This window comes from Zalophus californianus, chromosome 7 (assembly GCF_009762305.2).
Source record: "Zalophus californianus isolate mZalCal1 chromosome 7, mZalCal1.pri.v2, whole genome shotgun sequence".
Lineage (NCBI taxonomy): Eukaryota > Metazoa > Chordata > Mammalia > Carnivora > Otariidae > Zalophus > Zalophus californianus.
Window position 1 is genome coordinate 90,929,365 of NC_045601.1, and position 27,446 is coordinate 90,956,810.

Genomic DNA, 27,446 nt, shown 5'->3' on the forward strand with positions numbered 1-27,446 from the left:
TTCTTCTCCCTGCCCCAGTTCGAGCACATGCCAAAAGTGCCAGGTATGCAGAAGTAGAAGTATATAAATTTTCCCCTTTGTTTGTGCTTGGGGCTCAAACCTTTGGAGACCACTCTCCTCTGAACCCGCCGGTGTTAAACCTCCTATCCTCCAAGATCTCCAAGTGCTGCTTGGTTCTTGTGTCGGGCAATCCAGTCCAGGTTCTCTAACAGTTCTATTGTGATATAGCTTCGGAAATAAAAAAAATACATAGGCAGACTCATTTCAACTCAACGATTTTCATAAAATAACTGTCACATAGTTAACTGGAGAAGATGTCAAAGATCCTAAGCTTCTTGAATAGAGCTCCTAACCTTGGATTCTGACCTGAGTTCCCCCATAGCCATTTATCTAAGATAAGACACTAAATGCTTAGTGATTACAAAAAAAAAACAGGAGGGAAGACTCAAATGGGTTGTCTTCATCATAAAATATAATAATGGCTATTTTTCTACCCTTTGCATGAATTTTCTTTTTTTTTTTTTTTTTTTTTTTTTTTTTTAAAGATTTTATTTATTTACCTGACAGAGAGAGACACAGCGAGAGAGGGAACACAAGCAGTGGGAGTGGGAGAGGGAGAAGCAGGCTCCCCGCGGAGCAGGGAGCCCGACGTGGGGCTCGATCCCAGGACCTGGAATCATGACGTGAGCCGAAGGCAGCCGCTTAACGACTGAGCCACCCAGGCGCCTCTACATGAATTTTCAAATCTTAAGTGTAGGGATTTCCCATATAATCTCTTTTCACAAAAAAATCATGCAGAAGGCTTTTAAATTTATGATATGTTAATTTTATAACATAAACTTATATTCCACCTTTGGGGCTTATATATAGTCAAAAATAGGGAAAAATTTAGAATGCTAATAATTAACCATAAGTTTAAAAAGCCACAATCTTGACCAAGAAAGAGATTTATATTTATATATAATACTAGCATCTGATAAGGGAAACTTCTGTGAAGGTTTTGAAAATGGCTTTTGGTCTCTTTCTAAGACCAGCCTTAAAGTTTTTTCATATTTTAATATTTAGCTTTACTTCAAAATTCATGTCCATGCTTTTCTTTAGTGTGAGTATATTCCTAGCTTTTTTCTGATTATTATCTGGAGGTAGACTTCTTTTGGTTTACAGATAAGAGAGGGGTATTATGAATTGTGTCTCCAAATTTCATATGTAACTTATTTGGAGTTAGGGTGTTTAAAAAAGTAATTAAGGTAAAATGAGGTTATATAAGGGACACCTAATCCAATATGACTGATACTCTTATAAGAAGAGATGAGGACACAGACTGAAGGAAAATCACATTAAGACACCAGAAGAAGACAAACATCTATAAGTCAATGAGAGAGACCCTTAGAAGAAACCAACCCTCCTGACCCCTTGATCTTGGACATCAGATGCCAGAACTGTAAGAAAATAAATTTCTGTGTTTTAAGCCAACCAGTCTGTGTTACATTGTTAAGTCAGCCCTAGCAAACTAGTAGAGTAGACAAGGAAATGAACAAGAAAGAAAATTCCTAGGGTACCTGGGTATGGTCTTTAAGCAAACAACTCTTGGTTTTGGCTCAGGTCATGAGCATACTTCATTACTTTGAGGCTATGGCTTTACCCTCCCCACCCAATACAAACTATCTGATGATAGATGGTATCAGGGAGGATTCTTTTGACCCAAGATGAAGATAGTCCAAAAATATATACAGGCTGGAGGACTTACTCCTTCTAGAAATTTCCTAAAACACAAAAGTAATACAAATGTTAAAAATTAAAAAGAACATGAAAAATGGATAGATTTTGCTTGATCTCAGACAGGAGCTTTTTCTTGTGAAGATAATGTAACTAGTTGCATGAGCTTTAACACATCTTAATAATTGTAATTTTAAAGGTATACATTTATTGATTTTAATAAACATTTAATAAACATATAATAAATGATAAATATTAATTTGCATATTTCATTAAAAACACAATTGACATTCTCACTATTTTAAATATAATAGAGAATCTGGTAATAGCTTCTTTAAGGAAGCAACATATAGCTATCTATTAATAAATACCATTTCAAGAAGAAGCAGAGTCTATTAAAAGTTTATTCTTCTATGTATACATACATTAAAGTTTGAGACAAACTTACACAGATCCTGTTCTCTCGCCATAATATACTTATTTTAGAAATCAAAAATTAAAATATTTTTATAAGATAGCTGTTTCATAGCTATGAGTTCTATAGAGTTCATGACATTTTTTCATTTTTATAGCATTTATTTATTTTATTATGTTAATCACCATACATTTCATCATTAGTTTTTGATGTAGTGTTCCATGATTCATTGTTTGTGCCTAACACCCAGTGCTCCATTCAGTATGTGCCCTCTTTAATACCCATCACCAGGCTAACCCATCCCCTCACCCCCCTCCCCTCTAGGACCCTCAGTTTGTTTTCCAGAGTCCATAGTCTCATGGTTTGTCTCCCCCTCTGATATCCCCCCCTTCATTTTTCCCTTCCTGCTCTCTTCTGGTTTTTTTTAACATATAATGTATTATTTGTTTCAGAGGTATAGACGTGTGATTCAACGGTCTTGCACAATTCACAGCGCTCACCATAGCACATACCCTCCCCCAATGTCTATCACCCAGCCACCCCATCCCTCCCACCCTCCACCACTCAGCAACACTCAGTTTGTTTCCTGAGATTAAGAATTCCTCATTATCAGTGAGATCATATGATACATGTCTTTCTCTGATTGACTTATTTCACTCAGCATAATACCCTCCAGTTCCATCCATGTTGTTGCAAATGACAAGATTTCATTCCTTTTGATGGCTGCATAATATTCCATTGTGTGTGTGTGTGTGTGTGTGTGTGTGTGTGTGTGTGTGTGTGTGTGTGTATACCACAGCTTCTTTATCCATTCATCTGTTGATGGACATCTTGGCTCTTTCCACAGTTTGGCTATTGTGGACATTGCTGCTATAAACATCGAGGTGCATGTACCCCTTTGGATCCCTACATTTGTATCTTTGGGCTAAATACCCAGTAGTGCAATTGCTGGGTTGTATGATAGTTCTGTTTTCAACCTTTTGAGGAACCTCCATACTGTTTTCCAGACATATTTTCATTACACATCTTTTGGATAAATATGACTTTGTTATGTAAATCAATTTCTATAATTGGAGTTTGGATTTGTTTCTGTTTTTGTTTTTTTTACTCAGTTTTCTAATAACAAAACTTCAAATTAGAACAATCCTCAGGATAGATACAGTTTGGTAAATAAGTAGAGGTCAGAATAGTTAATCAGCATTTTAATAAGCCTAATCAAAACCATAGATGCTCTTGAGAGAAATAAATTATCTGCATATAAATAATCTTATGGGCATTTCTTAAAGTTCAGTTTATGCAGTGATTTATTAATTATGATCTGATTTAGGCTGATGAGTGGTCAGTTTTTTAATTCACTTCTATTATTTCCTGGAAAATTATAAAAGGCATATGTGTTTTGTATTAGAGAAGTCTTCACCATTTTAGCTATATTAGCAACTAATAAAAAATTAAACAGAATTTTAGAAATTTCCAATTCCATGCTGAATTAGAATATACATTGAAACTTTAGCTTAAAATTAAACTCCAGAAATAGCAATTATCTAGAAAGACATACACTTTATACGTAATTTCCATTTCTCTGCTAGACCTTGTAGCAAGATGGAAAACAGGTAATGCCACAATGCAGACTTTTTTGATATATCATATATCTAAAAAGAAGGAAACTACAGAAGTATAATTTTTAAAATACATAGTATACTATTAATTAAGTACAATGATCTTTCTTTCCCTGAGTATTTCTTATTTAGTGCTAATTTTCCAAATCCTGCTGCTATAGAATTGTGTAGGAAATAAAAATTTTTCACTTATAATATATTATTCCTGACTTAAACATGCCTCTTAAGTAAGTACTACCTACCCATTGAGGAATCATGAATCTGCCCCATCGCAGAAGACATAATGTAAATATAAAGGAAATCAATTTAAAAGTAGAATTTAAAATCTTACCAAAGAGCTTATAAAATTGACAAAAGTTCTGTTGGAGAATTGCTCAAGCATACACTGTGCCAATGGACATCAGGCTAGAGCTAGACTAGTTAAAACTGAAGAAGATAAAATAAGAATGATTATGTGAAAGGCCATTAAAGGGATAATAATTTATACATTAGAGATTAAGAGAGATATTTTGGAAATCTGAAGGAGATTTAAATTTCTTAAAATACCATTAGTCCAAAAGAAGTAAAGGATGCAAAGTAAAGAAAATATGATGTATGTTAAGGTTGGGGGCATGTCAGAAACCATAAAACTTAAATTTTTTATGTACTTTTATGAAACCTCAGAAAAACTTTAGAAATGTATATATTTTAATGTTTTTAAGAGTTAAAAACCAATCTTTTTCACAATTTAATGTGAAATTCTAATCCCCTTTCAATTTATTTTTATTTATTTATTTTAAAGATTTTATTTATTTATTAGAGAGTGAGCACAAGCTGGTGGGGATAGGCAGAGAGAGAATCAGACTCCCTGCTGAGCAGAGAGCCAGATGCGGGGCTTGATTCCAGGACCCCGGGATCATGACCTGAGCCAAGGGCAGAAGCTTAACTGACTGAACCACCCAAGTGCCCCTGATCCCCTTTTTAAGTTTTTTTTACGCCTTATAACTCTGTGATAGCTTCCATCATATATAAATACATAAATACAAACATATGTATATGTATATACATATATATATGGCTTCTGTGTACATAGTTATTGAAATAAAATACATTTGAAATATAAAAATGTGGAATGTTAAACAGCTCAAACGCATTACCTCCAACATTACTCAGATAATTACTACTTGTTTACAGAAAAAACAAGTAGTACAAAACTTTATTCTCTATGAGATAACCTTAATTTCTCTAGCAACATATAAGTATCGACATACATAGATAAATGCGCACAAAATATAAGACATCTGTTAAATGTGGTATTGGAGTGGCGGGTAGGAGGAAAAATCTGGTTGTTGGAACAAACTGTCCTTCCAGGGATGTGTGGTCATGACAGAAATCTAGAAACTGTGCTTTATAAGAATAGGTTGAGAAAGTTGTCAAGTTTCCCATGGAAATGGGAAAATTTTGTGACAAAATGAAAAGTTTTCTCAAATGCTTAGGAAATGGATTAGAAAGCCCATGGATTTCTGCAGTTAAAAGAATGTCATCCAGTGGTTGGAAGAATAAAAAAAGATATTTATCATTACTATAATAATATTTTGGCAAAATGCTTGACACTTGGCAAGTATTAAAAAACTAATGGTGGTTCTAGTTAATTTACTTTTTGCCACAAGAACTACTGAAAAATCAAATGATTTGTCTTGTAGAGTCATATGTTCTTTAATATTGCAAGAATCCAACTATTCCTTGAATATGTTACTTAGGCAATTCCAGCAGTAGAAATTGTGGACTTTTAACCAAAACTCAGAAACTTCTTCCATACATGGGTATCTGAATGGATCAGGATTTGGACTAACTCTTGCCATGGGGAACATTGTTTCCAGTGAAATCTCCTAAAATTGGGCGCCTGGGTGGCTCAGATGGTTAAGCGTCTGCCTTCGGCTCAGGTCATGGTCCTGGGGTCCTGGGATCGAGTCCCACATCGGGCTCCCTGCTCCTTGGGAGCCTGCTTCTCCCTCTGCTTCTCTCTCTCTCTCTCTCTCTCTCTCTCCCCCTTCTGTCTCTCATGAATAAATAAATAAAAAATCTTAAAAAAAAAAGAAATCTCCTAAAATTATGTCTGCCATGTGGATTTTTTTTCCAATTGAAGTACATTTAACATACAGTGTTGTACTAGTTTCAAGTGTGCAATATAATGACTGAACAGTTCTATACATTTCTCAGTGTTCATCAGGATAAGTATACTTTTCATTCCCTTTATATATTTCACTCAACCCCCTACACACCTCCCCTTTGTTTTCTGTATTTAAGATTCCATTTTTGTTTATATTTTTATTTTTGTTTATTCATTTATTTTATTTCTTAAATTCCACATATGAGTGAAATCATATGGTATTTGTCTTTGACTTATTTCACTTGCATTATACCCTCTAGGTCCATCCATGTTGTTGCAAATGGCAAGAGCTCATTCTTTTTTATGGCTAAGTACTATTCCTGTGTGTGTATGTGTGTATGTGTGTGTACACACACATACACACAGATATATACCACATCTTTTTTATCCATTCATCTATGGCTGGGCACTTGGGTTGCTTCCATAGCTTGACTATTATTTATAATACTGTAATAAACAGAGAGGTGTATGTATCTTTTCAAATGAGTATTTTCATTTTCTTTGGGTAAATATCCAATAGTAGATTTTTTTTTAATTTAAATTTAAGCCGGATAGAGGGCTCTAATCACTGGTAGCCTAAAAGTAGTATCTATCTTGTAGTGTGTTTTGGGGATTGACAAAAGTATGTAAATGACCTAGCAAGGTGCCTTGTACATAGATAGAAGATTTAGCTACCATTAACTATATAATAGTAGTTTGCTAACTAGGGATATAACAGTTTACTATAAAAATGCAAACTTTCTTAATAATAATTGAATATTTTGCCTTGAGAAAAGCATTCTGATTGTAAGAGAGTAATTTAGACATAGTGATAGAGGTTACAATAGATTAAGATAAGTTTCATTGCCCAGGTTGATTCTGGTTGTTTGCATATTATCTCTTAAAAATAATTCCCAGACTAAGAGTCTACTTTCTTTTATGTTAAATGAATTATTTCTAAAGGCAGAATGTCGAGGAAAAAAAATTCTCAACAGAAGATCTCAGTGTAGTTTAAGTGTACTGAATTCTTCTCTCCATTTTCTTTTTCTTTTTTTTTTTTTTTTTCTTTTTTGGTGGGGGAGTTATTTACATAGAAAGTAGGTTGGGCTCCATATGTGGCATTTGTTAACAGATGCTTTTGTTGCTTTTATCCCATCCCATCTGTGCTGGGCAGTTCCTAAACACATTTACTCACCTGAACAACCTCCACGTTTATGCTTTACACCTTTTTTTGGAAGCTGAGGGATCTTACTGATTGCACACACCCATTAGCCACTCATAAATCAGTCCAGACTATGAATATGTTAATGCCCTGGGGACAATGGGGGAGAGGAGTCAATGGACAATTTCTGTTCCTCGGTCATTCCAGGAAAACTTCTGATGTGTCTTCTCCACAGATCTTCAGAAGTTCCTCATTGAATGCATAGTTATATATTGCTGAATAACAATTACCCCCAAAATCTAGTGGCTTAGAACAGCAAGCATTTATTATCTTACAGTTTCTGTGATCCAGGTATTTAAGAGTGGCTTATCTGGGTGATTCTGGCTCAGGATCTCTCATTAGGTTGCAGTCAAGATGTTAGTTGGGTTAGTCATATGAAGACTTGCATGGACCTAAAAGGTCCTCTTCCAAGTTCTCTCATGGGTTGTTAACCGGAGAATTTAGTCCTTCTTCACATGGCCTTCTTCATAGTGTTACTTCAGTGTCTTCATGACATAGCAGCTGGCTTGCCTGAGAGAACGAAAGAGAAAAGAATGAGGAAGCCACACTTTGACCAGATGCTACACATTAGCAATGAATTATGAAGTACAGTCCACACTCAATAAGAGAAGCGTTAGGCTCTATGTCTTAAAAAGTATGACAAATTTTAAAACCATCACAGTGGGACTGAGCACCATTACACACAGTGGCAGAGAGCTAACTAGGGCCATTTCTTTCCTGTCTCATTTTCCCTACTCCTTCATTTTGGCTTATTTGCATCAGCTGCCAAATAAGCAGCCTATGTTTAAGTCCTTGTATCAGTTTGTGCATATGGAACATTCTAAAGCAAAACAACTTAGTACTCTGAAACTTAAATACTCTCAAGATTAAAATTTGAAGCAATGTTTTATTGAAAACTGATATGAAATAACATCTATAAAAAGAAATTCATTTGGGGGCACCTGGGTGGCTCAGTCAGTTAAGCCTGCAATTCTTGGTTTCAGTTCGGGTTGTGATCTCAGGGTCCTGAGATCAAGTCCAGAGTCCAGTCCCAGTTAGCAGGGAGACTGTTTGACAGCTCCTCCCCCCACTCATGTGCGCTTATGTGCTCTCTCTCTAAAATAAATCTTTAAAAAAAAGTAATTCATTTTATTTTGTGCAGTCATAATCACTGGAAGAGTTGGAGTTACTGTTAGTTCCTTTTTATCTAAAGTATTTTACTTCTCTGTATATAGTTTCAACAGCTATTTAGACAATATTCTGATTTGTAAAGGGGTCTCAAGAAACTTAGATTTATGTTATAATAATTGCCTTCTGGGAATATTCTTTTAATTCGTATGCATAATTAATAGTAATGATAATAGAATTACTCAGGATAAAAGTAAAAATGTTAAATTAAAAAATGGCCTTTAAAATTCATAATTTAAGCAACACTAATAAAAGTACTTATTTTACATATTAATTAGGATTATACTTTATGCAATTTACTTAAGGCTATAATAAAATTAAATTGCACATTTGAAAATACATATAATAATTTAGATTTCAATCTATCACCATTTCTGCAACAAATCCATCACATGAGTTTAAAATACCTGTGTTTTTAAAAATTTAGAAGACAAAATATCCTCAAATGAATAGTACAGAAAATAGATAAGTAACATAGCCCAATATCGTCTGAACAGATAATCAAGGCCATTGTGGTCAGCTCATTGGTTTTGTGTACTCACTAGGCTATCCCCAACTTTTCAACCTGGCGTTCCTGTGGGGTTCCCAGGCATCTGGTAGTTTACAATGTCAAAATATATAAAAACAAAAGGAGAGAAAAAAGTCAATGTGTGACTCCATAGTCATTCACATGCATATATTAAACAAAAAATTTGGATTCCATGATCTAGATCAGTTATATGACCATTTCAATTCCAGTTTGGTGATCTAGTGTATCATCCAGGACAAAGAAGACATCAGAACACAATGATAAGAGACATGTAAGGTAATTTTATTTTGTCTCGTTTTACCTATGTCTGTTCTCCACAAGTATGTTTATTTACATGAAAATAAGCCAAAAATTCTGGAACATGTGAATTTTTTACTAAGAGAAAAGCAAATAAAATTAAACAGATGTGGGGCACCTGGGTGGCTCAGTCGTTAAGCGTCTGCCTTCGGCTCAGGTCATGATCCCAGGGTCCTGGGATCGAGCCCCACATCGGGCTCCCTGCTCGGCGGGAAGCCTGCTTCTCCCTCTCCCTCTCCCCCTGCTTGTGTTCCCTCTCTCACTGTGTCTCTCTGTCAAATAAATAAAATCTTAAAAAAAAATTAAACAGGGGTGCCTAGGTGGCTCAGTTGGTTAAGCGACTGCCTTCGGCTCAGGTCATGATCTCAGGGTCCTGGGATCGAGCCCTGCATCAGGCTCCCTGCTCGGCAGGAAGCCTGCTTCTTCCTCTCCCACTCCCCCTGCTTGTGTTTCCTCTCTCGCTGTCTCTCTCTCTGTCAAATAAATAAAATCTTAAAAAAAAAAAATTAAACAGATGTTCAGAGTATGTGAATTCCTAAAAACTAACCTATAAAAGGAGTGTCTAATATTCAGACAGATAAATACTTCATATTTTGGTATATTGTGAAGCAAATGGATATATGTGAAGTTGTCACTAATTATTAAAAGGAAAAAAAGGTAGATGACAGAAAAGAACTGTGAAGATTCTGAAATTGTATGAAGTGACTTATTTGCATATTTGAAACATTTTAGCTGTTCTAACTTGAGAATTATTGGCTTCAGTAGAGTTCCTAATAATGACTTCTGAGCACTTAAAGTTAATGCTTTGCAAGTGAAAAAAAAAATGCTGTAATGTGGCTGATTCCTTAACAATTATTAAACTACATCCTACTAAATTATGCTATCAAATTCCGGCAAATGGAATTTTAGAGATTACAACCGTACTACTTTCTAAATTGGAAAGTAAATATTTTAAAGCAAAATAAGAGCTTAGTAAAGGTGTGTAGGTGTGTAAGTTGAATTAAGTCTCATTAAGATTCAATTGTAACACATCTCAACTAAAATGAAAAAGGATTCCGAATAAAACTGATTGGGAGGGAAATTTAGTTTTTAAACACTACTTATTCTTTCTCACCCCATTGGATGATACCAGGCATTATTTTGTTTAGTATGTTTGCAGACTTTCTTTGTCAAGTGCCCTCATAGTTTAACTTGATAAATGCCCCCAAATGATTATTTTGGTAAGATAGAATCCATAGAGCTCCCCACAAACAAGAACAATAAGAGACACGGATTAAAGATAAAGGAATAGAAATACCAAAATGTTGATCTTAGTAAATGTGAAATAAAAATAGCCATATCGGAAGAACAGTATCTACAACAGCAGTGGGGATTTAGAGGAGGATTTGCAGGAGGAGCTCGTGGAGGAGGTAGTGACCAATGGAGTGGTTATAGAAAAATGTCCAGGCAAGGTAGTTGACAAAAAGCTATAAACCATGTATATGATTCTATTTGCAACTTGTCTCCAACAGGTGATGGAGCAGTGTTTTCCAATTTGAATAATCATTTGAGGATAGCTCCTACTACGGGCTAATAGAAGTTCAAACTGGCTAATAGAAGTAACCTTTTTTACCAAGTAATTAATTTGTGTTTTATGTCCTCTCCCCCAGTATTGTAAATCAAGTCTTGTGTTAAAAGCCCAACGTGACAGTTTCATGATTTATTAGTTTCTTACTTAGTTTTTTTTTTTTTAAGACTTTTTAAAACAGTTTTAGGTTCACAATAAAATTCAGGGGAAGATGCAGAGATTTCCCATATTTCCTGTACACACCCTGCCCCCACACATGCCATGCATAACTTCCCTATTATTAGCATCATTCACTAGAATCGTTTATTTGTTATCAAGGATGAACCTACATTGACACATCATAATCACCCAAAGACCCATATACCTTAGGGCTCACTCTCAGTGTTGTATAGTCTATGGTTTGGACAAAAGTATAATGAAATATATACCCATTATAATAGCAGACAGAATATTTGCACTGCCCTAAAAATCCTCCATACTCTCCCTATCCATCCCTCCTCTCCCTCCCCATCACTGGTAACCACTGATCCTTTTATTCTACCATAGTTTTTGCCTTTTCCAGAATGTCATATCGTTGAAATCATACTATGTAACCTTTTCAATTAGCATCTTTCGCTTAGTAGTATGCATTTAAATTTCCTCCATGTCTTCTTATAGCTTGATGGCTCTTTCCAGTACTGAATAATATTCCATTGTTGTAAATAGACCTTTAATAATGTGATGATGAAGGAGGAGGAGAAACATTCTATAGTCCTCTGATTAGGTCTCAGTCTTTAGTGATCCTGTCTCTGGACTGTGAAGTTCACAAGTGTTTCTCAGACTCCATAGGTGGGACAGAATGGCTAGAGTGGGCTGGAGTTGGGTATTTCCTGTCTTCCACACGGAAGGAAGGCTAGAACTAATTGGAGTTGGGTATTTCCCTTCCCTAGGTCAGTTAGATTCTGATCATACCTCAGCAAGTTAGGCTCTGATTAGCTAGTTTTTCCTGAAGGCAGCCCTTGTTAATAACAGAGTGCTCTGGTGTATTTCAAAATGTTTCCTTTTTCCCCTCACCCTGTCAGAAGCAGGAGGAGATTTTCCTCTGGTATTCTACTATGGGGACCTGGTTAAGCTTCAGGAGGTAAATCTCAAAATATTGTGGGAGCCCAGTAAGCCTTAGTCCCTGCACAATTTTTAACTCTCAGACTTGTTCCACACCAAGCTTCCAGCAAAGCATCAGTTACAGTTCAGAATTTCTTACCCTGGCTCTGGTGCCTCATGTCAATTTCCTTGTGTGAGTCTCTATGTCAGTAAGCCAGGAATCCCTGTGTTTCCCTGTCTCTTCACTCTTGGAGTCAGTGGTTTTCCCCATGCCCTCCTTCTCTGGGGACCAAGAGCAGCTGAATTTTTCAGTCTGTCCAGCTTTTTACTTTTTAGGACAGAAGTGTCTAATTAGTTCCTTAATATATCTTTTCATATAAACAAATCAGATACATTATTTCAATCTGTCAGAAATTCTATGAAAATATATATGAAGTGAATAGATATATGTGAGAATAAATTTCCTATAATATTAATAGCAATATCTCAATTATTCCATATATTAAACATCATTACTAGTCATAGTATAAATACTTTTGTAGAGTACAGGGCTAAAATTGTTATGCATTTCTGTATTTTAATGATTTACAGAACCTTTTCATCATTCAAACTAGGAATATAAACATCACATAACCTTGCTAGAACAAAGAATAAAAGTTTAACATTAAAAGTTTAAAATTAAAATCATAAGCCCTTTGCAGATAACAAGAAGATGACTGTATTCAAGCCTCAAATCAACAGGTGGGGTTCACTTCAGGAGAGCAAGGCTGGTTTAACATTCATAAATCAATCTGTATAATTAATCATACTCACAAATAATTAAAAAAAACATATAATCCTATCAGTCATATTAACATATCATGTATAATTTTTTTTAAGATTTTATTTATTTATTTGAGAGGGAGAGAATGAGAGATAGAGAGCATGAGAGGGAAGAGGGTCAAAGGGAGAAGCAGACTCCCTGCGGAGCAGGGAGCCCGATGCGGGACTCGATCCTGGGACTCCAGGATCATGACCTGAGCCGAAGGCAGTCGCTTAACCAACTGAGCCACCCAGGCACCCTTATCATATCATGTATAATTTGACCATATGATCATATTAACTGAGAAGAAAAACCATCAATTATATTAGTAGATGCACAGAAATCATTTGAGAAAAGTCAAAGCTCATTCATGAGGAAGACTGTCAAAAAGACTAAGAATTAGTGGGAACTTCCTTAACCTAATAAAATATTTATAGATTGGACAAGAAGAAATCAAATTGTCTTTATTCACAGATTTCATATTGTCTTTGTAGAGAACCCCAAAGAATCTATTAATTTTTTTAAATGAACATTGGAATATTGGAAAGAAAGAAATAAAGAAAAAATACCACTTATAAAACAGCCATCCAAACACTGAGGTATAAATCTAACAAAATACCTATAATATCAATACCAAAATCACATAATTTATGTGGAAAACTACAAAACACTGATGAAATAAATTATATATCTAATTAAACTGAGAGATCTTTCTTATTCAAAAACGAAATGTAGAAATATTTCTTATTCATTAATTAGAACACTTAATATTTTTAAGATGTCATTTCTTCCCAACTCGATCTATAGATTAAAAGCAATACCACTCAAAATCCCAGCCAACTTTATATATATAATAAAGTTGGCAATATATATATTTCAAATTATGTTATAGATACTTGCCCCTTAAGGAGATGGAACATAACTCTTCACCCCTTTAATGTGGGATATGTATAGCTACTTCCTTCTAAAGGGTACACTTGATATGACTTGATGAAAATGAGTTTTTGCTACAATCTTTATCACCAAAACCCATATCACCAGTACAACCACTAGAATACCATCAAACAAGCCCAAGCTTGAGGGGCACAGCAAGATGGTGGAGGAGTAGGAGACCTGGATTTCGTCTGGTCTCAGGAATTCAGCTGAATAGGGATCAAACCATTCTGAACACCTACGAACTCAACAGGAGATCGAAGATAAGAATAGTAACAACACTCTGAACAGAAAAGCGACCACTTTCTGGAAGGTACGACGTGCGGAGAAGTGAATCCGAGGCGATATACGGGAGGATAGACGGCGGGGGAGGGGGCCTCCGTCGGCCGCTTCTGGCAAGTGATAGAGCCGCGGAGCACAAAATCGGTACTTTAGAAGTTGGCTCCGCTGAGGGACGTCGCTCCAGTGGCTAAGCGGGGGTGGAACCCTCGCGGGACAACCCTCGTGGTCTCAGAACCCTCGGGGTCACAGAAAGACCGGCGGTGCCTGAGTGCGGCAGAGCTCCCAGGTATCAGAGCGGGGAAGCCGGCTGCAGAGACAGAGCTGAGGCGCGGGCTCTCAGCTAGGGGTTGCCATAAACTGTGATCCGCAGCCCAGTCGGGCCACTGCTCCTCCAGCAGGGACCCAACAAGTGGCAGATCCGGGGAGATTCCCATTCCTCCCCTGGGAGGACCGGCGCGGAAGCGCACCGCAGGGATCTGCTGGGTTTGGAGACCACATGGGGTTGGGTGCCAGACATAGAAATGATCAATCACAGGCCGGGTGAGCACGGAGTGCGGCCGGAGACCGGGGAGACGGGAGTGATTCACTGCTTTTCTCTGTGGGCGCACTGAGGAGCGGGGCCCCGAGTTCTCAGCTCCTCCGGGCGGAGATTGGGAGGCCACCATTTTCACCCTGGTCCTCCAAAGCTGTACCGAGAGCTTGCAGGGAACAAAAGCTCCTGAGAGCACACAGGAGCAGCTTGCTTAGCCCGGACTCACAAGGGCGGGGCAATTCCGCCTCCGGCAAAGACATTTGGGAACCACAGCAACAGGCCCCTCCCCCAGAAGATCAGCACGAACAGCCAGCAAGCTAAGACCAAGTTTACCGATCAAGGAGAACGGGAGAACTCCAGCCCTAGGGGAATACTGCACATAGAATTCATGGCTTTTTTACCACAATTCATTAGTTTTTCAAAGTTAATTTTTTTAACTGTTTTTTTAAATTTTTCTTTTTCCCTTTTTCAAAGAACATCTTATCAATCCCTTTTTTAAAAAAACATTTTTTATTTTTTTTTTAGAGTCATATTTTTATCCCTTCATAGTAGTCACTCTTATTTTTGGAACATATATATAAATTGTTCTCTCTTTAAAATTTGAGATACAATTTCTTCTAACAGATCAAAATATACCCTAAATCACTAGTGTATGGCTTTGTTCTACTCTTCTGCCTGATCACATTCTCTCCCTTTTTTTGTTTTTTTCTTTTTTCTTTTTCTTTTTAAATCTTCTTCTTTCTTTTTAAAAACAACTTCTTATCTTATCAATTCCTTTTATAAAATCTTTTATAATTTTCATCTTTACAGTCATCTGCCATCGCTTCATTGTATCAACCCTTATTTTGTACATATATAAGTCTTTCTTCCTTTAAAATTTTAGCAGGCACTTTCTTCTAACAGACCAAAATATGCCCAAAAGCTAGTGTGTGGCACTGATCAATACACTAGCCTGATCATATTTGATCATATTTTTTGTTTGTTTGTTTTGTTCTGTTTTTGTTTGTTTTTATCTTTTTCTTTTTCCTTTTTTTTTTCCCTCTTCTTTCTTTCCCTTACTTGTCCCCTGGTTTCAGGTCTTTTCGAATTTGTATAGAGTATATTTGCTGGAGACGTTGTTAACCTGTTAGCATTCTGGTCTCTCATTCATCTGTTCTCCTCTGGGCAAAATGACAAGACAAAAAAATCACCTCAGCAAAAAGAACAAGAGGTAGTACCGTCTGCCACGGACCTACTCAATACTGACATTAGTACGATGTCAGACCTAGACTTCAGAATCATGACTTTAAAGATACTAGCTGGGCTTGAAAAGAGTGTGGAAGTTATTAGAGAAACCTTTTCTGGAGAAATAAAAGAACTAAAATCTAACCAAGTCGAAATCAAAAAGGCTATTCATGAGGTGCAATCAAAAATGGGGGCACTAACTGCTAGGATAAATGAGGCAGAAGAAAGAATCAGCGATATAGAAGACCAAATGATGAAAAATAAAGAGGCTGAGAAAAAGAGAGACAAACAACTACAGGATCACGAGGGCATAATTCGAGAGATAAACGATACGATAAGATGAAACAACATTAGAATAATTGGGATCCCAGAAGAAGAAGAAAGAGAGAGAGGGGCAGAAGGTATATTGGAGCAAATAATAGCAGAGAACTTCCCTAATGTGGGGAAGGAAACAGACATCAAAATCCAGGAGGCACAGAGAACCCCTCTCAAAATCAATAAAAATAGGTCAACACCCCGACATCTAATACTAAAACTTACGAGTCTCAGAGACAAAGAGAAAATCCTGAAAGCAGCTCGGGAGAAGAGATATGCAACCTACAATGGTAGAAACATTAGATTGGCAACAGACCTATCCACAGAGACCTGGCAGGCCAGAAAGGACTGGCATGATATCTTCAGAGACGAAACGAGAAAAATATGCAGCCAAGAATACTTACCCAGCTAGGCTGTCATTGAAAATAGAAGGAGAGATAAAAAGCTTCCAGGACAAACAAAAACTAAAGGAATTTGCAAACACAAAACCAGCCCTACAAGAAATATTGAAAGAGGTCCTCTAAGCAAAAAGAGAGCCTAAAAGCAGCATAGATCAGAAAGGAACACAGACAATATACAGTAACAGTCACCTTACAGGCAATACAATGTCACTAAATTCATACCTTTCAATAGTTACCCTGAATGTAAATGGGCTCAATGCCCCAATCAAAAGACACAGGCTATCAGATTGGATTAAAAAACAAGACCCATCAATATGCTGTCTGCAAGAGACTCATTTTAGACCCAAAGACACCCCCAGATTGAAAGTGAGGGGGTGGAAAACTATGTACCATGCTAATGGACACCAAAAGAAAGCTGGGGTGGCGATCCTAATATCAGACAAATTAGATTTTAAAACAAAGACTGTAATAAGAGATGAGGAAGGACACTATATCCTACTTAAAGGGTCTATCCAACAAGAAGATCTAACAATTGTAAATATCTATGCCCCTAACGTGGGAGCAGCCAATTATATAAGGCAATTAATAACAAAATCAAAGAAACACATTGACAACAATACAATAATAGTGGCGGACTTTAACAGCCCCCTAACTGAAAAGGACAGATCATCTAAGCAAAAGATCAACAAGGAAATAAAGACTTTAAATGACACACTGGACCAAATGGACTTTACAGACATATTCAGAACATTCCATCCCAAAGCAACAGAATACACATTCTTCTAGTGCCCATGGAACATTCTGCAGAATTGATCACATCCTAGGTCACAAATCAGGTCTCAACCGGTACCAAAAGACTGGGATTATTTCCTGCATATTTTCAGACCACAAAGCTTTGAAACTAGAACTCAATCACAAGAGGAAAGTCGGAAAGAACTCAAATACATGGAGGCTAAAGAGCATCCTACTAAAGAATGAATGGGTCAACCAGGAAATTAAAGAAGAATTAAAAAAATTCATGGAAACCAATGAAAATGAAAACACAACTGTTCAAAATCTTTGGGATACAGCAAAGGCAGTCCTGAGAGGAAAGTACATAGCAATACAAGCCTTTCTCAAGAAACAAGAAAGGTCTCAAATGCACAACCTAACCCTACACCCAAAGGAGCTGGAGAAAGAAGAGCAAATAAAGCCTAAACCCAGCAGGAGAAGAGAAATAATAAAGATCAGAGTGGAAATCAATGAATTAGAATCCAAAAGAACAGTTGAACAGATCAACGAAACTAGGAGCTGGTTCTTTGAAAGAATTAACAATTTTGATAAACCCCTGGCCAGACTTATCAAAAAGAAAAGAGAAATGACCCAAATCAACAAAATCATGAATGAAAGAGGAGAGATCACAACTAACACCAAAGAAATAAAAACAATTATAAGAACATATTATGAGCAACTCTATGCCAGCAAATTAGATAACCTGGAAGAAATGGGTGCATTCCTAGAGATGTATCAACTACCAAAATTGAACCAGGAAGAAATAGAAAACCTGAACAGACCTATAACCACTAAGGAAATTGAAGCAGTCATCAAAAACTTCCCAACAAACAAAAGCCCAGGGCCAGATGGCTTCCCAGGGGAATTCTATCAGACATTTAAAGAAGAATTAATACCTATTCTCCTGAAAGTGTTCCAAAAAATAGAAATGGAGGGAAAACTTCCAAACTCATTTTATGAGGCCAGCATTACCTTGATCCCCAAACCAGACAAAGACCCCATAAAAAGGAGAATGACAGACCAATATCCTTGATGAACATGGATACAAAAATTCTCACCAAAATACTAGCCAATAGGATCCAACAGTACATTAAAAGGATTATTCACCACAACCAAGTGGGATTTATCCCTGGGCTGCAAGGCTGGTTCAACATCCGCAAATCAATCAACGTGATACAATACATTAACAAAAGAAAGAACAAGAATCATATGATCCTCTCAATAGATGCAGAAAAAGCATTTGACAAAGTACAGCATCCTTTCTTGATCAAAACTCTTCAGAGTATAGGGATAGAGGGTACCTACCTCAATATCATAAAAGCCATCTATGAAACAACTACAGCGAATATCATTCTCAACGGGGAAAAGCTGAGAGCTTTTCCCCTAAGGTCAGGAACGCGGCAGGGATGTCCACTCTCACCACTGCTATTCAACATAGTATTAGAAGTCCTAGCCACAGCAATCAGACAACAAAAAGAAATCAAAGGCATCCAAATCGGCAAAGAGGAAGTCAAACTCTCACTCTTTGCAGATGATATGATACTGTATGTGGAAAACCCAAAAGACTCCACCCCAAAACTGCTAGAACTCATACAGGAATTCAGTCAAGTAGCAGGATATAAAATCAATGCACAGAAATCAGTGGCATTCCTACACACCAACAACAAGACAGAAGAGAGACAAATCAAGGAGTCCATCCCATTCACAATTGCACCCAAAACCATAAGATACCTAGGAATAAATTTAACCAAAGAGGCAAAGGATCTGTACTCAGAAAACTATAAAATACTCAGGAAAGAAATTGAAGAAGACACAAAGAAATGGAAAAACGTTCCATGCTGGATTGGAAGAACAAACCTTGTGAAGATGTCAGTGCTACCTAGAGTAATCTACACATTCAATGCAATCCCCATCAAAATACCATCCACCTTTTTCAAAGAAATGGAACAAATAATCCTAAAATTTGTATGGAACAAGAAGAGACCCCAAATAGCCAGAGGAATCTTTAAAAAGAAAAGCAAAGCTGGCGGCATCACAATTCCGGACTTCCAGCTCTATTACAAAGCTGTCATCATCAAGACAGTATGGTACTGGCACAAAAACAGACACATAGATCAATGGAACAGAAAAGAGAGCCCAGAAATGGACCCTCAATGCTATGGTCAACTCATCTTTGACAAAGCAGGAAAGAATGTCCAATGGAAAAAAGACAGTCTCTTCAACAAATGGTGTTGGGAAAATTGGACAGCCACCTGCAGAAGAATGACACTGGACCATTTCCTTACACCACACACAAAAATAGACTCCATATGGTTGAAAGACCTAAACGTGAGACAGGAGACCATCAAAATCCTAAAGGAGAACACAGGCAGCAACCTCTTCGACCTCAGCCACAGCAACTTCTTCCTAGAAACATCGCCAAAGGCAAGGGATGCCAGGGCAAAAATGAACTATTGGGATTTCATCAAGATAAAAAGCTTTTGCACAGCAAAAGAAACAGTCCACAAAACCAAAAGACAACCGACAGAATGGGAGAAAATATTTGCAAATGACATATCAGATAAAGGGCTAGTATCCAAAATCTATAAAGAACTTATCAAACTCAACACCTAAAGAACAAATAATCCAATCAAGAAATGGGCAGAAGACATGAACAGACATTTTTCCAAAGAAGACATCCAAATGGCCAACAGACACATGAAAAAGTGCTCAACATCGCTCGGCATCAGGGAAATCCAAATCAAAACCTCAATGAGATACCACCTCCCACCCGTCAGAATGGCTAAAATTAACAAGTCAGGAAACGACAGATGTTGGTGGGGATGTGGAGAAAGGGGAACCCTCCTACACTGTTGGTGGGAAGGCAAGCTGGTGCAACCACTCTGGAAAACAGTATGGAGGTTCCTCAAACAGTTGAAAATAGAGCTACCATACGATCCAGCAATTGCACCACAGGGTATTTCCCCCAAAGATACCAATGTAGGGATCCGAAGGGGTACGTGCACCCCAGTGTTTATAGCAGCAATGTCCACAATAGCCAAACTGTGGAAAGAGCCAAGATGTCCATCAACAGATGAATGGATAAAGAAGAGGTGGTATATATACACAATGGAATATTATGCAGCCGTCAAAAGGAATGAGATCTTGCCATTTGCAACGACATGGATGGAACTGGAGGGTGTTATGCTGAGTGAAATATGTCAATCAGAGAAAGGCATGTATCATATGACCTCACTGATATGAGGAATTCTTAATCTCAGGAAAAAAACTGAGTGTTGCTGAGTGGTGGGGGGTGGGAGGGATGGGGTGGCTGGATGATAGACATTGGCGAGGTTATGTGCTATGGTGAGCACTGTGACTTGTACAAGACTGTTGAATCATAGATCTGTAATTCTGAAACAAATAACGCAAGATATGTTAAGAAAAAAGAAAAAGAAGAAGATAGCAGGAGGGGAAGATTGAAGGCGAGTAAGTCGGAGGGGGAGACGAACCATGAGAGACGATGGACTCTGAAAAACAAACTGAGGGTTCTAGAGGGGAGGAGGGTGGGGTGATGGGTTAGCCTGGTGATGGGTATTAAGGAGGGCACGTTCTGCGTGGAGCACTGGGTGTTATGAACAAACAATGAATCGTGGAACACTACATCAAGAACTAATGATGTAATGTATGGTGATTAACATAACAATAAAAAATTAAAAAAAAAAAGAAGTAGATAGACAACCGGATGGTGTTCAGTCACTGAGACCTTTTACTGACCCACTTGTTCTAATTTTGTTAGTATGTTTATTTTAGGGGCTGGGTAGAAGGCAGTAAATGGAGAATAAAGTTTTGATTTTACAGAAAAAAAAAAACAAAACAATCCCAAGCTTAAGGACAGTGTAAAAAAGACTTAACCAATGCTTCTCAAAATTTTAGAGTTTATTAAAAGCAAGTATGAGAAACTATCACAGTTCAGAGGAGCTAAGGAGTTCCGGCAACTAAATGTAATGTGGTGTCCTTGATAAGAACCTGGAACAGAAAAAAAAAAAAAAAATAGGTAAAAACTAAGGAAATCCCCATAATACGTGCACTTTCGGTGGTAATAATAATTTACCAACATTGTATCATTAATTATGACAAATGTATCATGTTAATGTAAGATATTAACAGTAAAGGAAGCTAGTTATGGAGTACATGGAAGCTCTCTTAACTGCACCTTCAACTTTCCTGTAAATTTCCTATAAATCTAAAATTGTTTTGGTGTGCCTGGGTGGCTCAGTCTATTAAGCGTCTGCCTTCATCTCAGGTCATGATCTCAGGGTCCTGGGATCGAGCCCCACGTCAGGCTCCCTGCTCAGCAGGGAGTCTGCTTCTCCCTCTCCCTTTGTCCCTCCCCCTTCTCGTGCTCTCTCTCACTCTCTCTCTCTCAAATAAATAAAATCTTTTTTAAAAATTGTTCTAAGAATCAGAGTCTATTAAACGATTTTTTAAAACTACCCCATTCAAAAAAACTATAAAGCATATAGTTTTTTTCTTTGCAGTGAAAATTAAAAACATTATTAATATTGATGATGGACTAGAATGTGGACAAGTAGGGGGCATTTATTATCATACTGGCAAGTATCTAAATTGAAAAAAATAAGTACCTAAATTGATAGAGCATTTCTGAAGAACAATTTATGATATTAAAGGAAAGACAACAAAAACTTCAGTGATGAACAAAATGAGCCCTAAGTTTGTTTATGTTCCATAGGGGAACACCACCAATAGAGAATTTCCTCTAAAAGGAATTAGGTTTCTAGTTGCTACAAAGAGAATGAGGTTTATGGTCTCAGTAGTAATTCATTAAGGATTTTACCTAATAGTGGAAAATGAGTTCATAAATCCATACATAATTAAAACAGGTCTTGTTTATTGGTCAAGACAGAGTCCTCAATTAGGTCCAGTGAGGATCTAGCATAGTAGGGTTGCTGGAACACGTTCGATTGTTTAACACGTAGTTATTTATTAGCTTGGGCTGGGTAGGGCTAGGTGCTGGAAATAAAAAAGAGCCAAATTTGGCTAATGGGTATAGGCTGTGTACAAAACAGTCTCATTTTCTGGTTTTAAATTCCTCCCATATAATTTGCTAGTGTTATGACCTTAGAAAAGTTACTTGCAAAAATATTAGCTGTTGTAAAAATTGTGATCCAAAATTATAGAATGCTCTTATCCCTGGTTATTAATCTATCATTTTTTCCCAGTGCCACCCCAGACTTGCCTTCACACATTATGTGTCAGGCATTTAGAATTATAATTTCTGGATTAAGCTCCACTCTTCTTATCCTCACCTTTGTATGTACTCTTCCTCATGCTAGGAATACACCTGTCCATATGCCTTATTTTATACTCTATTTTTTATAGCAGTTATTATATTATTAAGTTTGTTACTTCTCTATTTTCCCAACTAGGCTGGCTGTTTTTCTGAAGGCAGGCACAAAGTTATACTTTTTTTTTTTTATATGCTTTAACATTCAGAAAAGATCTGTCATGTCGCAGGCACTCGGTAAATATGTACCTCTCTCTCCTGAACGCTGCACTTTAAGCAGTGTTTGTAGATTCTCCATCAGTTCTTAGACCGTGGTTTAACAACTGACATCTAAGTGGTTTGTATAAAGTTAGCCCTAAAAGAACATACAGAGAGGAAACACATCAGATGCACTCGATGTCATTCCTGGTATTTGTTTCCTAGGGATGGCGTAACAGATTACTATAAGCTTGGTGGCTTAAAACAACAGAAATTTATTTGGTCACAGTTGTGGAGAACAGAAATCTAAAATCAAGGTGTCAGGAAGGGCACACTCTCTCTGTAGGTGCTAGGGGAGAATCCTTCCTTTTCTCTTTTAGTTTCTAGAAGCTCCCGGTGTTCCTTGACTTGGGGCTGCGTGACACCAGCCTTCACCTCCTCCCCTGTGTGTCTCCTATTTTTATAAGGAAACTTGTCTTTTAATTTAGGGGCCAACCGGTTAATTTAAGGTGATCTCTTCTCAAGATCCTTAACTTAGTTACATCTGCAAAGACCTTTTCTCCAAATAAGGTCACATACACAGGTACCAAGTATTAGGACTTGGATATAGTGTTTTGGGACTACAGTTCAATATCCCCTCAAGGCAAGGTCCAGCTGCATGTTGCTGGATGTCTGAAAACACATTTGGATGAGGGAGTTACAAGGTGAGAGGTAATATTACTATCAAGCCAAAAATAAGCGGAACCAATATTTTAAATGTTGTACTGCCTTCTATATTGTTTTCAATAATATGCTAAATTTAAAATTAACTTATTTTATAAATTAAAATGTGCTCAGGTTTTAGGGTAAGAGGGGTCACTAAGGAATCATCTTATAATTAAATACTTGTGTGGATAAAGAAGATGTGGTGTATATATACACACACACTGTGTATGTGTATATGTGTGTGTGTACACAATGGAATATTACTCAACCACAAAAAAGAATGAAATCTTGCCATTTGCAACAAGAGGGATGGAGCTAGAGAGTATCATGCTAAGTGAAATAAGGCAGTCAGAGAAAGGTAAATACCAGATGATTTCATTCATATGTGGAATTTAAGAAACAATCATGGCGGGGGGAAGAGAGGGGTAAACTAAGAAACAGACTCTTAACTATAGAGAACAAACTGATGGTTTAAATAAGTGATGGGGATTGAGGAGTGCACTTGTGATGAGCACTGGATGTTGTATGGAAGTGATGAGTCACTAAATTCTACACCTGAAACTAATATTACATTGTATGTTGACCAACTGGAATATAAATAAAAACTTAAATATTTGTGAAACATTTTATAAAACTATCAAGGTTTTCACTATTTTAAAAGTTTACTATCTTATAATCAACTTTAGTCAATGTTCTCTATTATACAGGCATAGATACTTTAATAATACATATGTATCAAGCTATATATATTTTAATAAAATGGAAAGAATAAAATCTAAAATGACTGACCTCTATGATACCTGAGCCTTTTTTGTTTTCCCTCTTTGTGGTTGTGGTTGCTTTTTGTCAGTAGGCCTTAATTTCATTGAAAATACTGGTGAATATCAACTAAATTAGCTCTCATAAATCAAACCTTAATGGACAACTACTTCATGTGCTTAATTTAATTCAAATTTAACAAATATAAACTCCATAATATAGATTCATGCATATTATATATATATTTCTTTTTTTTTACTTTTGTTTCTTAGATGTCTTCCTGGATTTTCTGGGCAGTTTTGTAAAAATACAAATAAATGTTCTTCATCACTATGTCTAAACAGTGCAAAGTGCGAAGATCACATCAATGGATATATTTGCAAGTGTCAACAAGGTAATTATTGAAAAAATTATAATCATGCATACTTGATACATTTACAAAATATACGCTTATGTATGTGTAAGTGTGTATAATACGAATTTGACGATAGACTCCACCAATAATGTTTGTTATCAACTAAGTTTTAAGCAATGAGCATACTTTAAAAATATGCAATGGATGTTCTGTGATACTAGAAAGGTACCGTATCACTTAGGCTATCGGCAAGAAATCCTAGTGCTTAGAGTATATCTCACTACAGGTATTTTCTACATTTATGTAAACTTCATAATCCTGATCTTTATGTCCGTTGTGCCTGGCACACAGCAAGTCCTTTGTGAATGTTAATTCTTATTAATATTGACATTATTATTACCTCCAACAATGGTCAGTACAGAGATAGACAAGCTGAGTAAACTGATTTCATTCAGGGAATAAGTTTTCATTAATAATTGGTATTTTGGCCATTTCTGCCGTGGTCATATTCTCTTTAAGTATACATTGATATAATGGGGCGTCTGGGTGACTCAGTCAGTTAAGTGTCTGCCTTTGGCTCAGGTCGTGATCCCAGGGTCCTGGGATCAAACGCCCTGTTGGGCTCCCTGCTCAGCAAGGAGCCTGCTTCTCCTTCCCCTTCTGCCTGCCACTCCCCCTGCTTATGCTCTCTCTTTGTCAACTAACTAAATAAATAATGCTTTTGAAAAGTAATATTGATATAAACAATTTGTGTCCATGCTTATTTTTCCCTCTCTTTCTTCTAGCTTTCTAACTTTGCAGATTTGTTGTATTCTTCCAGTGTCTTCTGTCACTCATCTTATCCTCAGCATTCAGGTCCATCTACCCAAAGGAGATAGTGAATGCCTGAATTTCCTTGAGAAAGAATAATCTCTCAGTAATATATGTAGGGTATATTTTTGGTCACCAGAAAAGAATTCTATTTACAGACTCCACCGAAGATTTGAGACAGCTTGTGGATACCCCAGGGTTTTGGGTTTCTGGTAATTTGGGTCCCCTGAGGGAATAACAGCCAGGCAGCCATGTGGGTATTAGGACTTCTGTTGTATATGTGAAGTTATACAAACTAGTGAACTCATATCAACTCAGTATCATTGACAGGTTGTTGACAAGTTCAACAGTCACTCAGTGCACTCCTCTGTTTTGGAATACCCCATACTGATACTAGGTTTTATTTGGTCAGATAGAACATAGGAAAACACTTCTACCTGAATGTTGAAATAGCCACCTCTACATAAAACTGTAACTCTTGCAGATAAAAGAAGTGGAATAGACATTGCAATTCTCTGATATAAAAAATGTATGCAATGAATATAACCCTACAAAGACAATGAAGGAACAAAGCATGTATATAAATCATTTTTGCCATATCAATATATATAATTGCTAGACTCATTTTTTTCCAGCAATAAATATATCTTACCATTGCTAGGTTGGTCTTGATGCTCCATGTTAAGATTTAACTTACTTTAGATTCATTTGGAAGCATGGAGCCGTTCTGAAGCAGGTGCAGCATTCAAATGAAGCCCCATTCTGAATGCTACTCATCAGCCCATAGTGGAAAGTGGAAGACCTCAAATGCTTATTGTTAGATGTTAATCATAACTTGTTGGTACTTTTGACTTAAGCCTGAGATTCCTCGCAGTCTAGTCACAAGAGCAAAATCCAAGTAAGCAACAAACCAAACAAATTCTTAGAAAATGCTATAGACATCCTCCCAGACCCTTTCCCAGCTCCCAAGGGCTCTTTCCAGCCAAGGCTCTTAATCATACCAACATATCCTCCCCAAAAAGTTATTTAAGGAATAATCGTGCTCTTGAAGATTACCCCTCATCCCTTTCTCATTTTCCCTATTAACATATTTAGCTGGGTTTTTTTAATTTGTACAGTAAAATTTACTCTCCAGCATGTGGGTCTTTAGTTATGACAAATGCATGAAGTTGCGTAACTGCTACCACAGCCAGTCGTGGAACCGCCATCCTCCAAAATGTGCTCATGCTACCCTTTTCCTCACCCTCAACATAAATTGACTTTGACATAATTCTAATTATTTTTTTTACAATTTTTGTCCTTGAAAATCTACCCATTGTTGAGATCTTCGTTGTGTTCTAAATTTCAGATTCTAAAAGCCAAATGTGGGGGGACTTCAGCCTACATATGTTTAGGAAATTATAATTACATAACAATACTAGCACATGGACACCATGCTCTTTTATGTGTATTGACTCATTTAGCTTTTATAACATCCTTATGAAAAATGTACTATTATTACCTCCTTTTTCCAATGAGGAAATGGAGTCCAGATTCTTTGGGTAATCTCCCATAGCACATTAGGGTCAAAGCTGAGATTCAGAGCCAGGAAGTCTGGCCTGGTGTTACACACTCATTTCTTATGCTCCCCAAAGAAGGACCTTCACTGAATAGCAACTTCCCATAAAGTTTCAGTCATGCTAGATGAATAAGTTCTAGAGATCTAGTGTACAACATTGTGCCTATGGTTAATAGCACTGTATTATACACGTAACATTTTGCTAAAGGATAGATATTATCCTAAATGTTCTAACTAGAATAAAAATAAATAAAATTGACAACCATTTTAAAAAAAGACCTTTACCGGTAAGATCCATCAGGGTTTTGCAGCTTAGATGTTAGCAATTCTAACCACTATGAGATTTCTTTAAGAAAGTTGCTCACCCACATCTGTCTGATTATCTCCTAAAGAGCTTGATAAGCAAAAACTGAGGAACTTTCCACTTTTCTGTGTAATTCAAAACAACTTGCACTTTCCCAAATGTCATAAAAAGACACAAAGGCTGATTCATTTGGTTTACACAAATCTACCCCTCTTTTATCCATGGAGGAAACCAGCCTTAAATAATGTTGATAATTCCCAGGCTCTGGTCTAAATCATGCCATCATCCTTACCTTTTACAGTACCTGATAGAAACCTACCTTCACTGTTTACTTCTGTCTTTAAATTAGTTAAGCACTATAAGCTATTGCCGTATTCTGTTTTAATCAGTTGGAAATCTTAAGTTCACATCATGTTGCCAATTATCAGAATTCTCATGTCTTCATGTAACAACTCTTCCACCATGGTGGTAAT

The 27,446-nt window shown here is 36.9% G+C and overlaps 1 protein-coding gene across 1 annotated transcript in view; it reads left to right on the forward strand.

Annotated features, from left to right (window-relative positions):
- EYS (eyes shut homolog) overlaps positions 1–27,446 on the forward strand; it is a 1,577,782-nt gene that overhangs the window by 759,547 nt on the left and 790,789 nt on the right. The window contains 1 exon segment of the mRNA XM_027604057.2: positions 24,219–24,340. Coding sequence (XP_027459858.2) covers positions 24,219–24,340 — 122 coding nt within the window.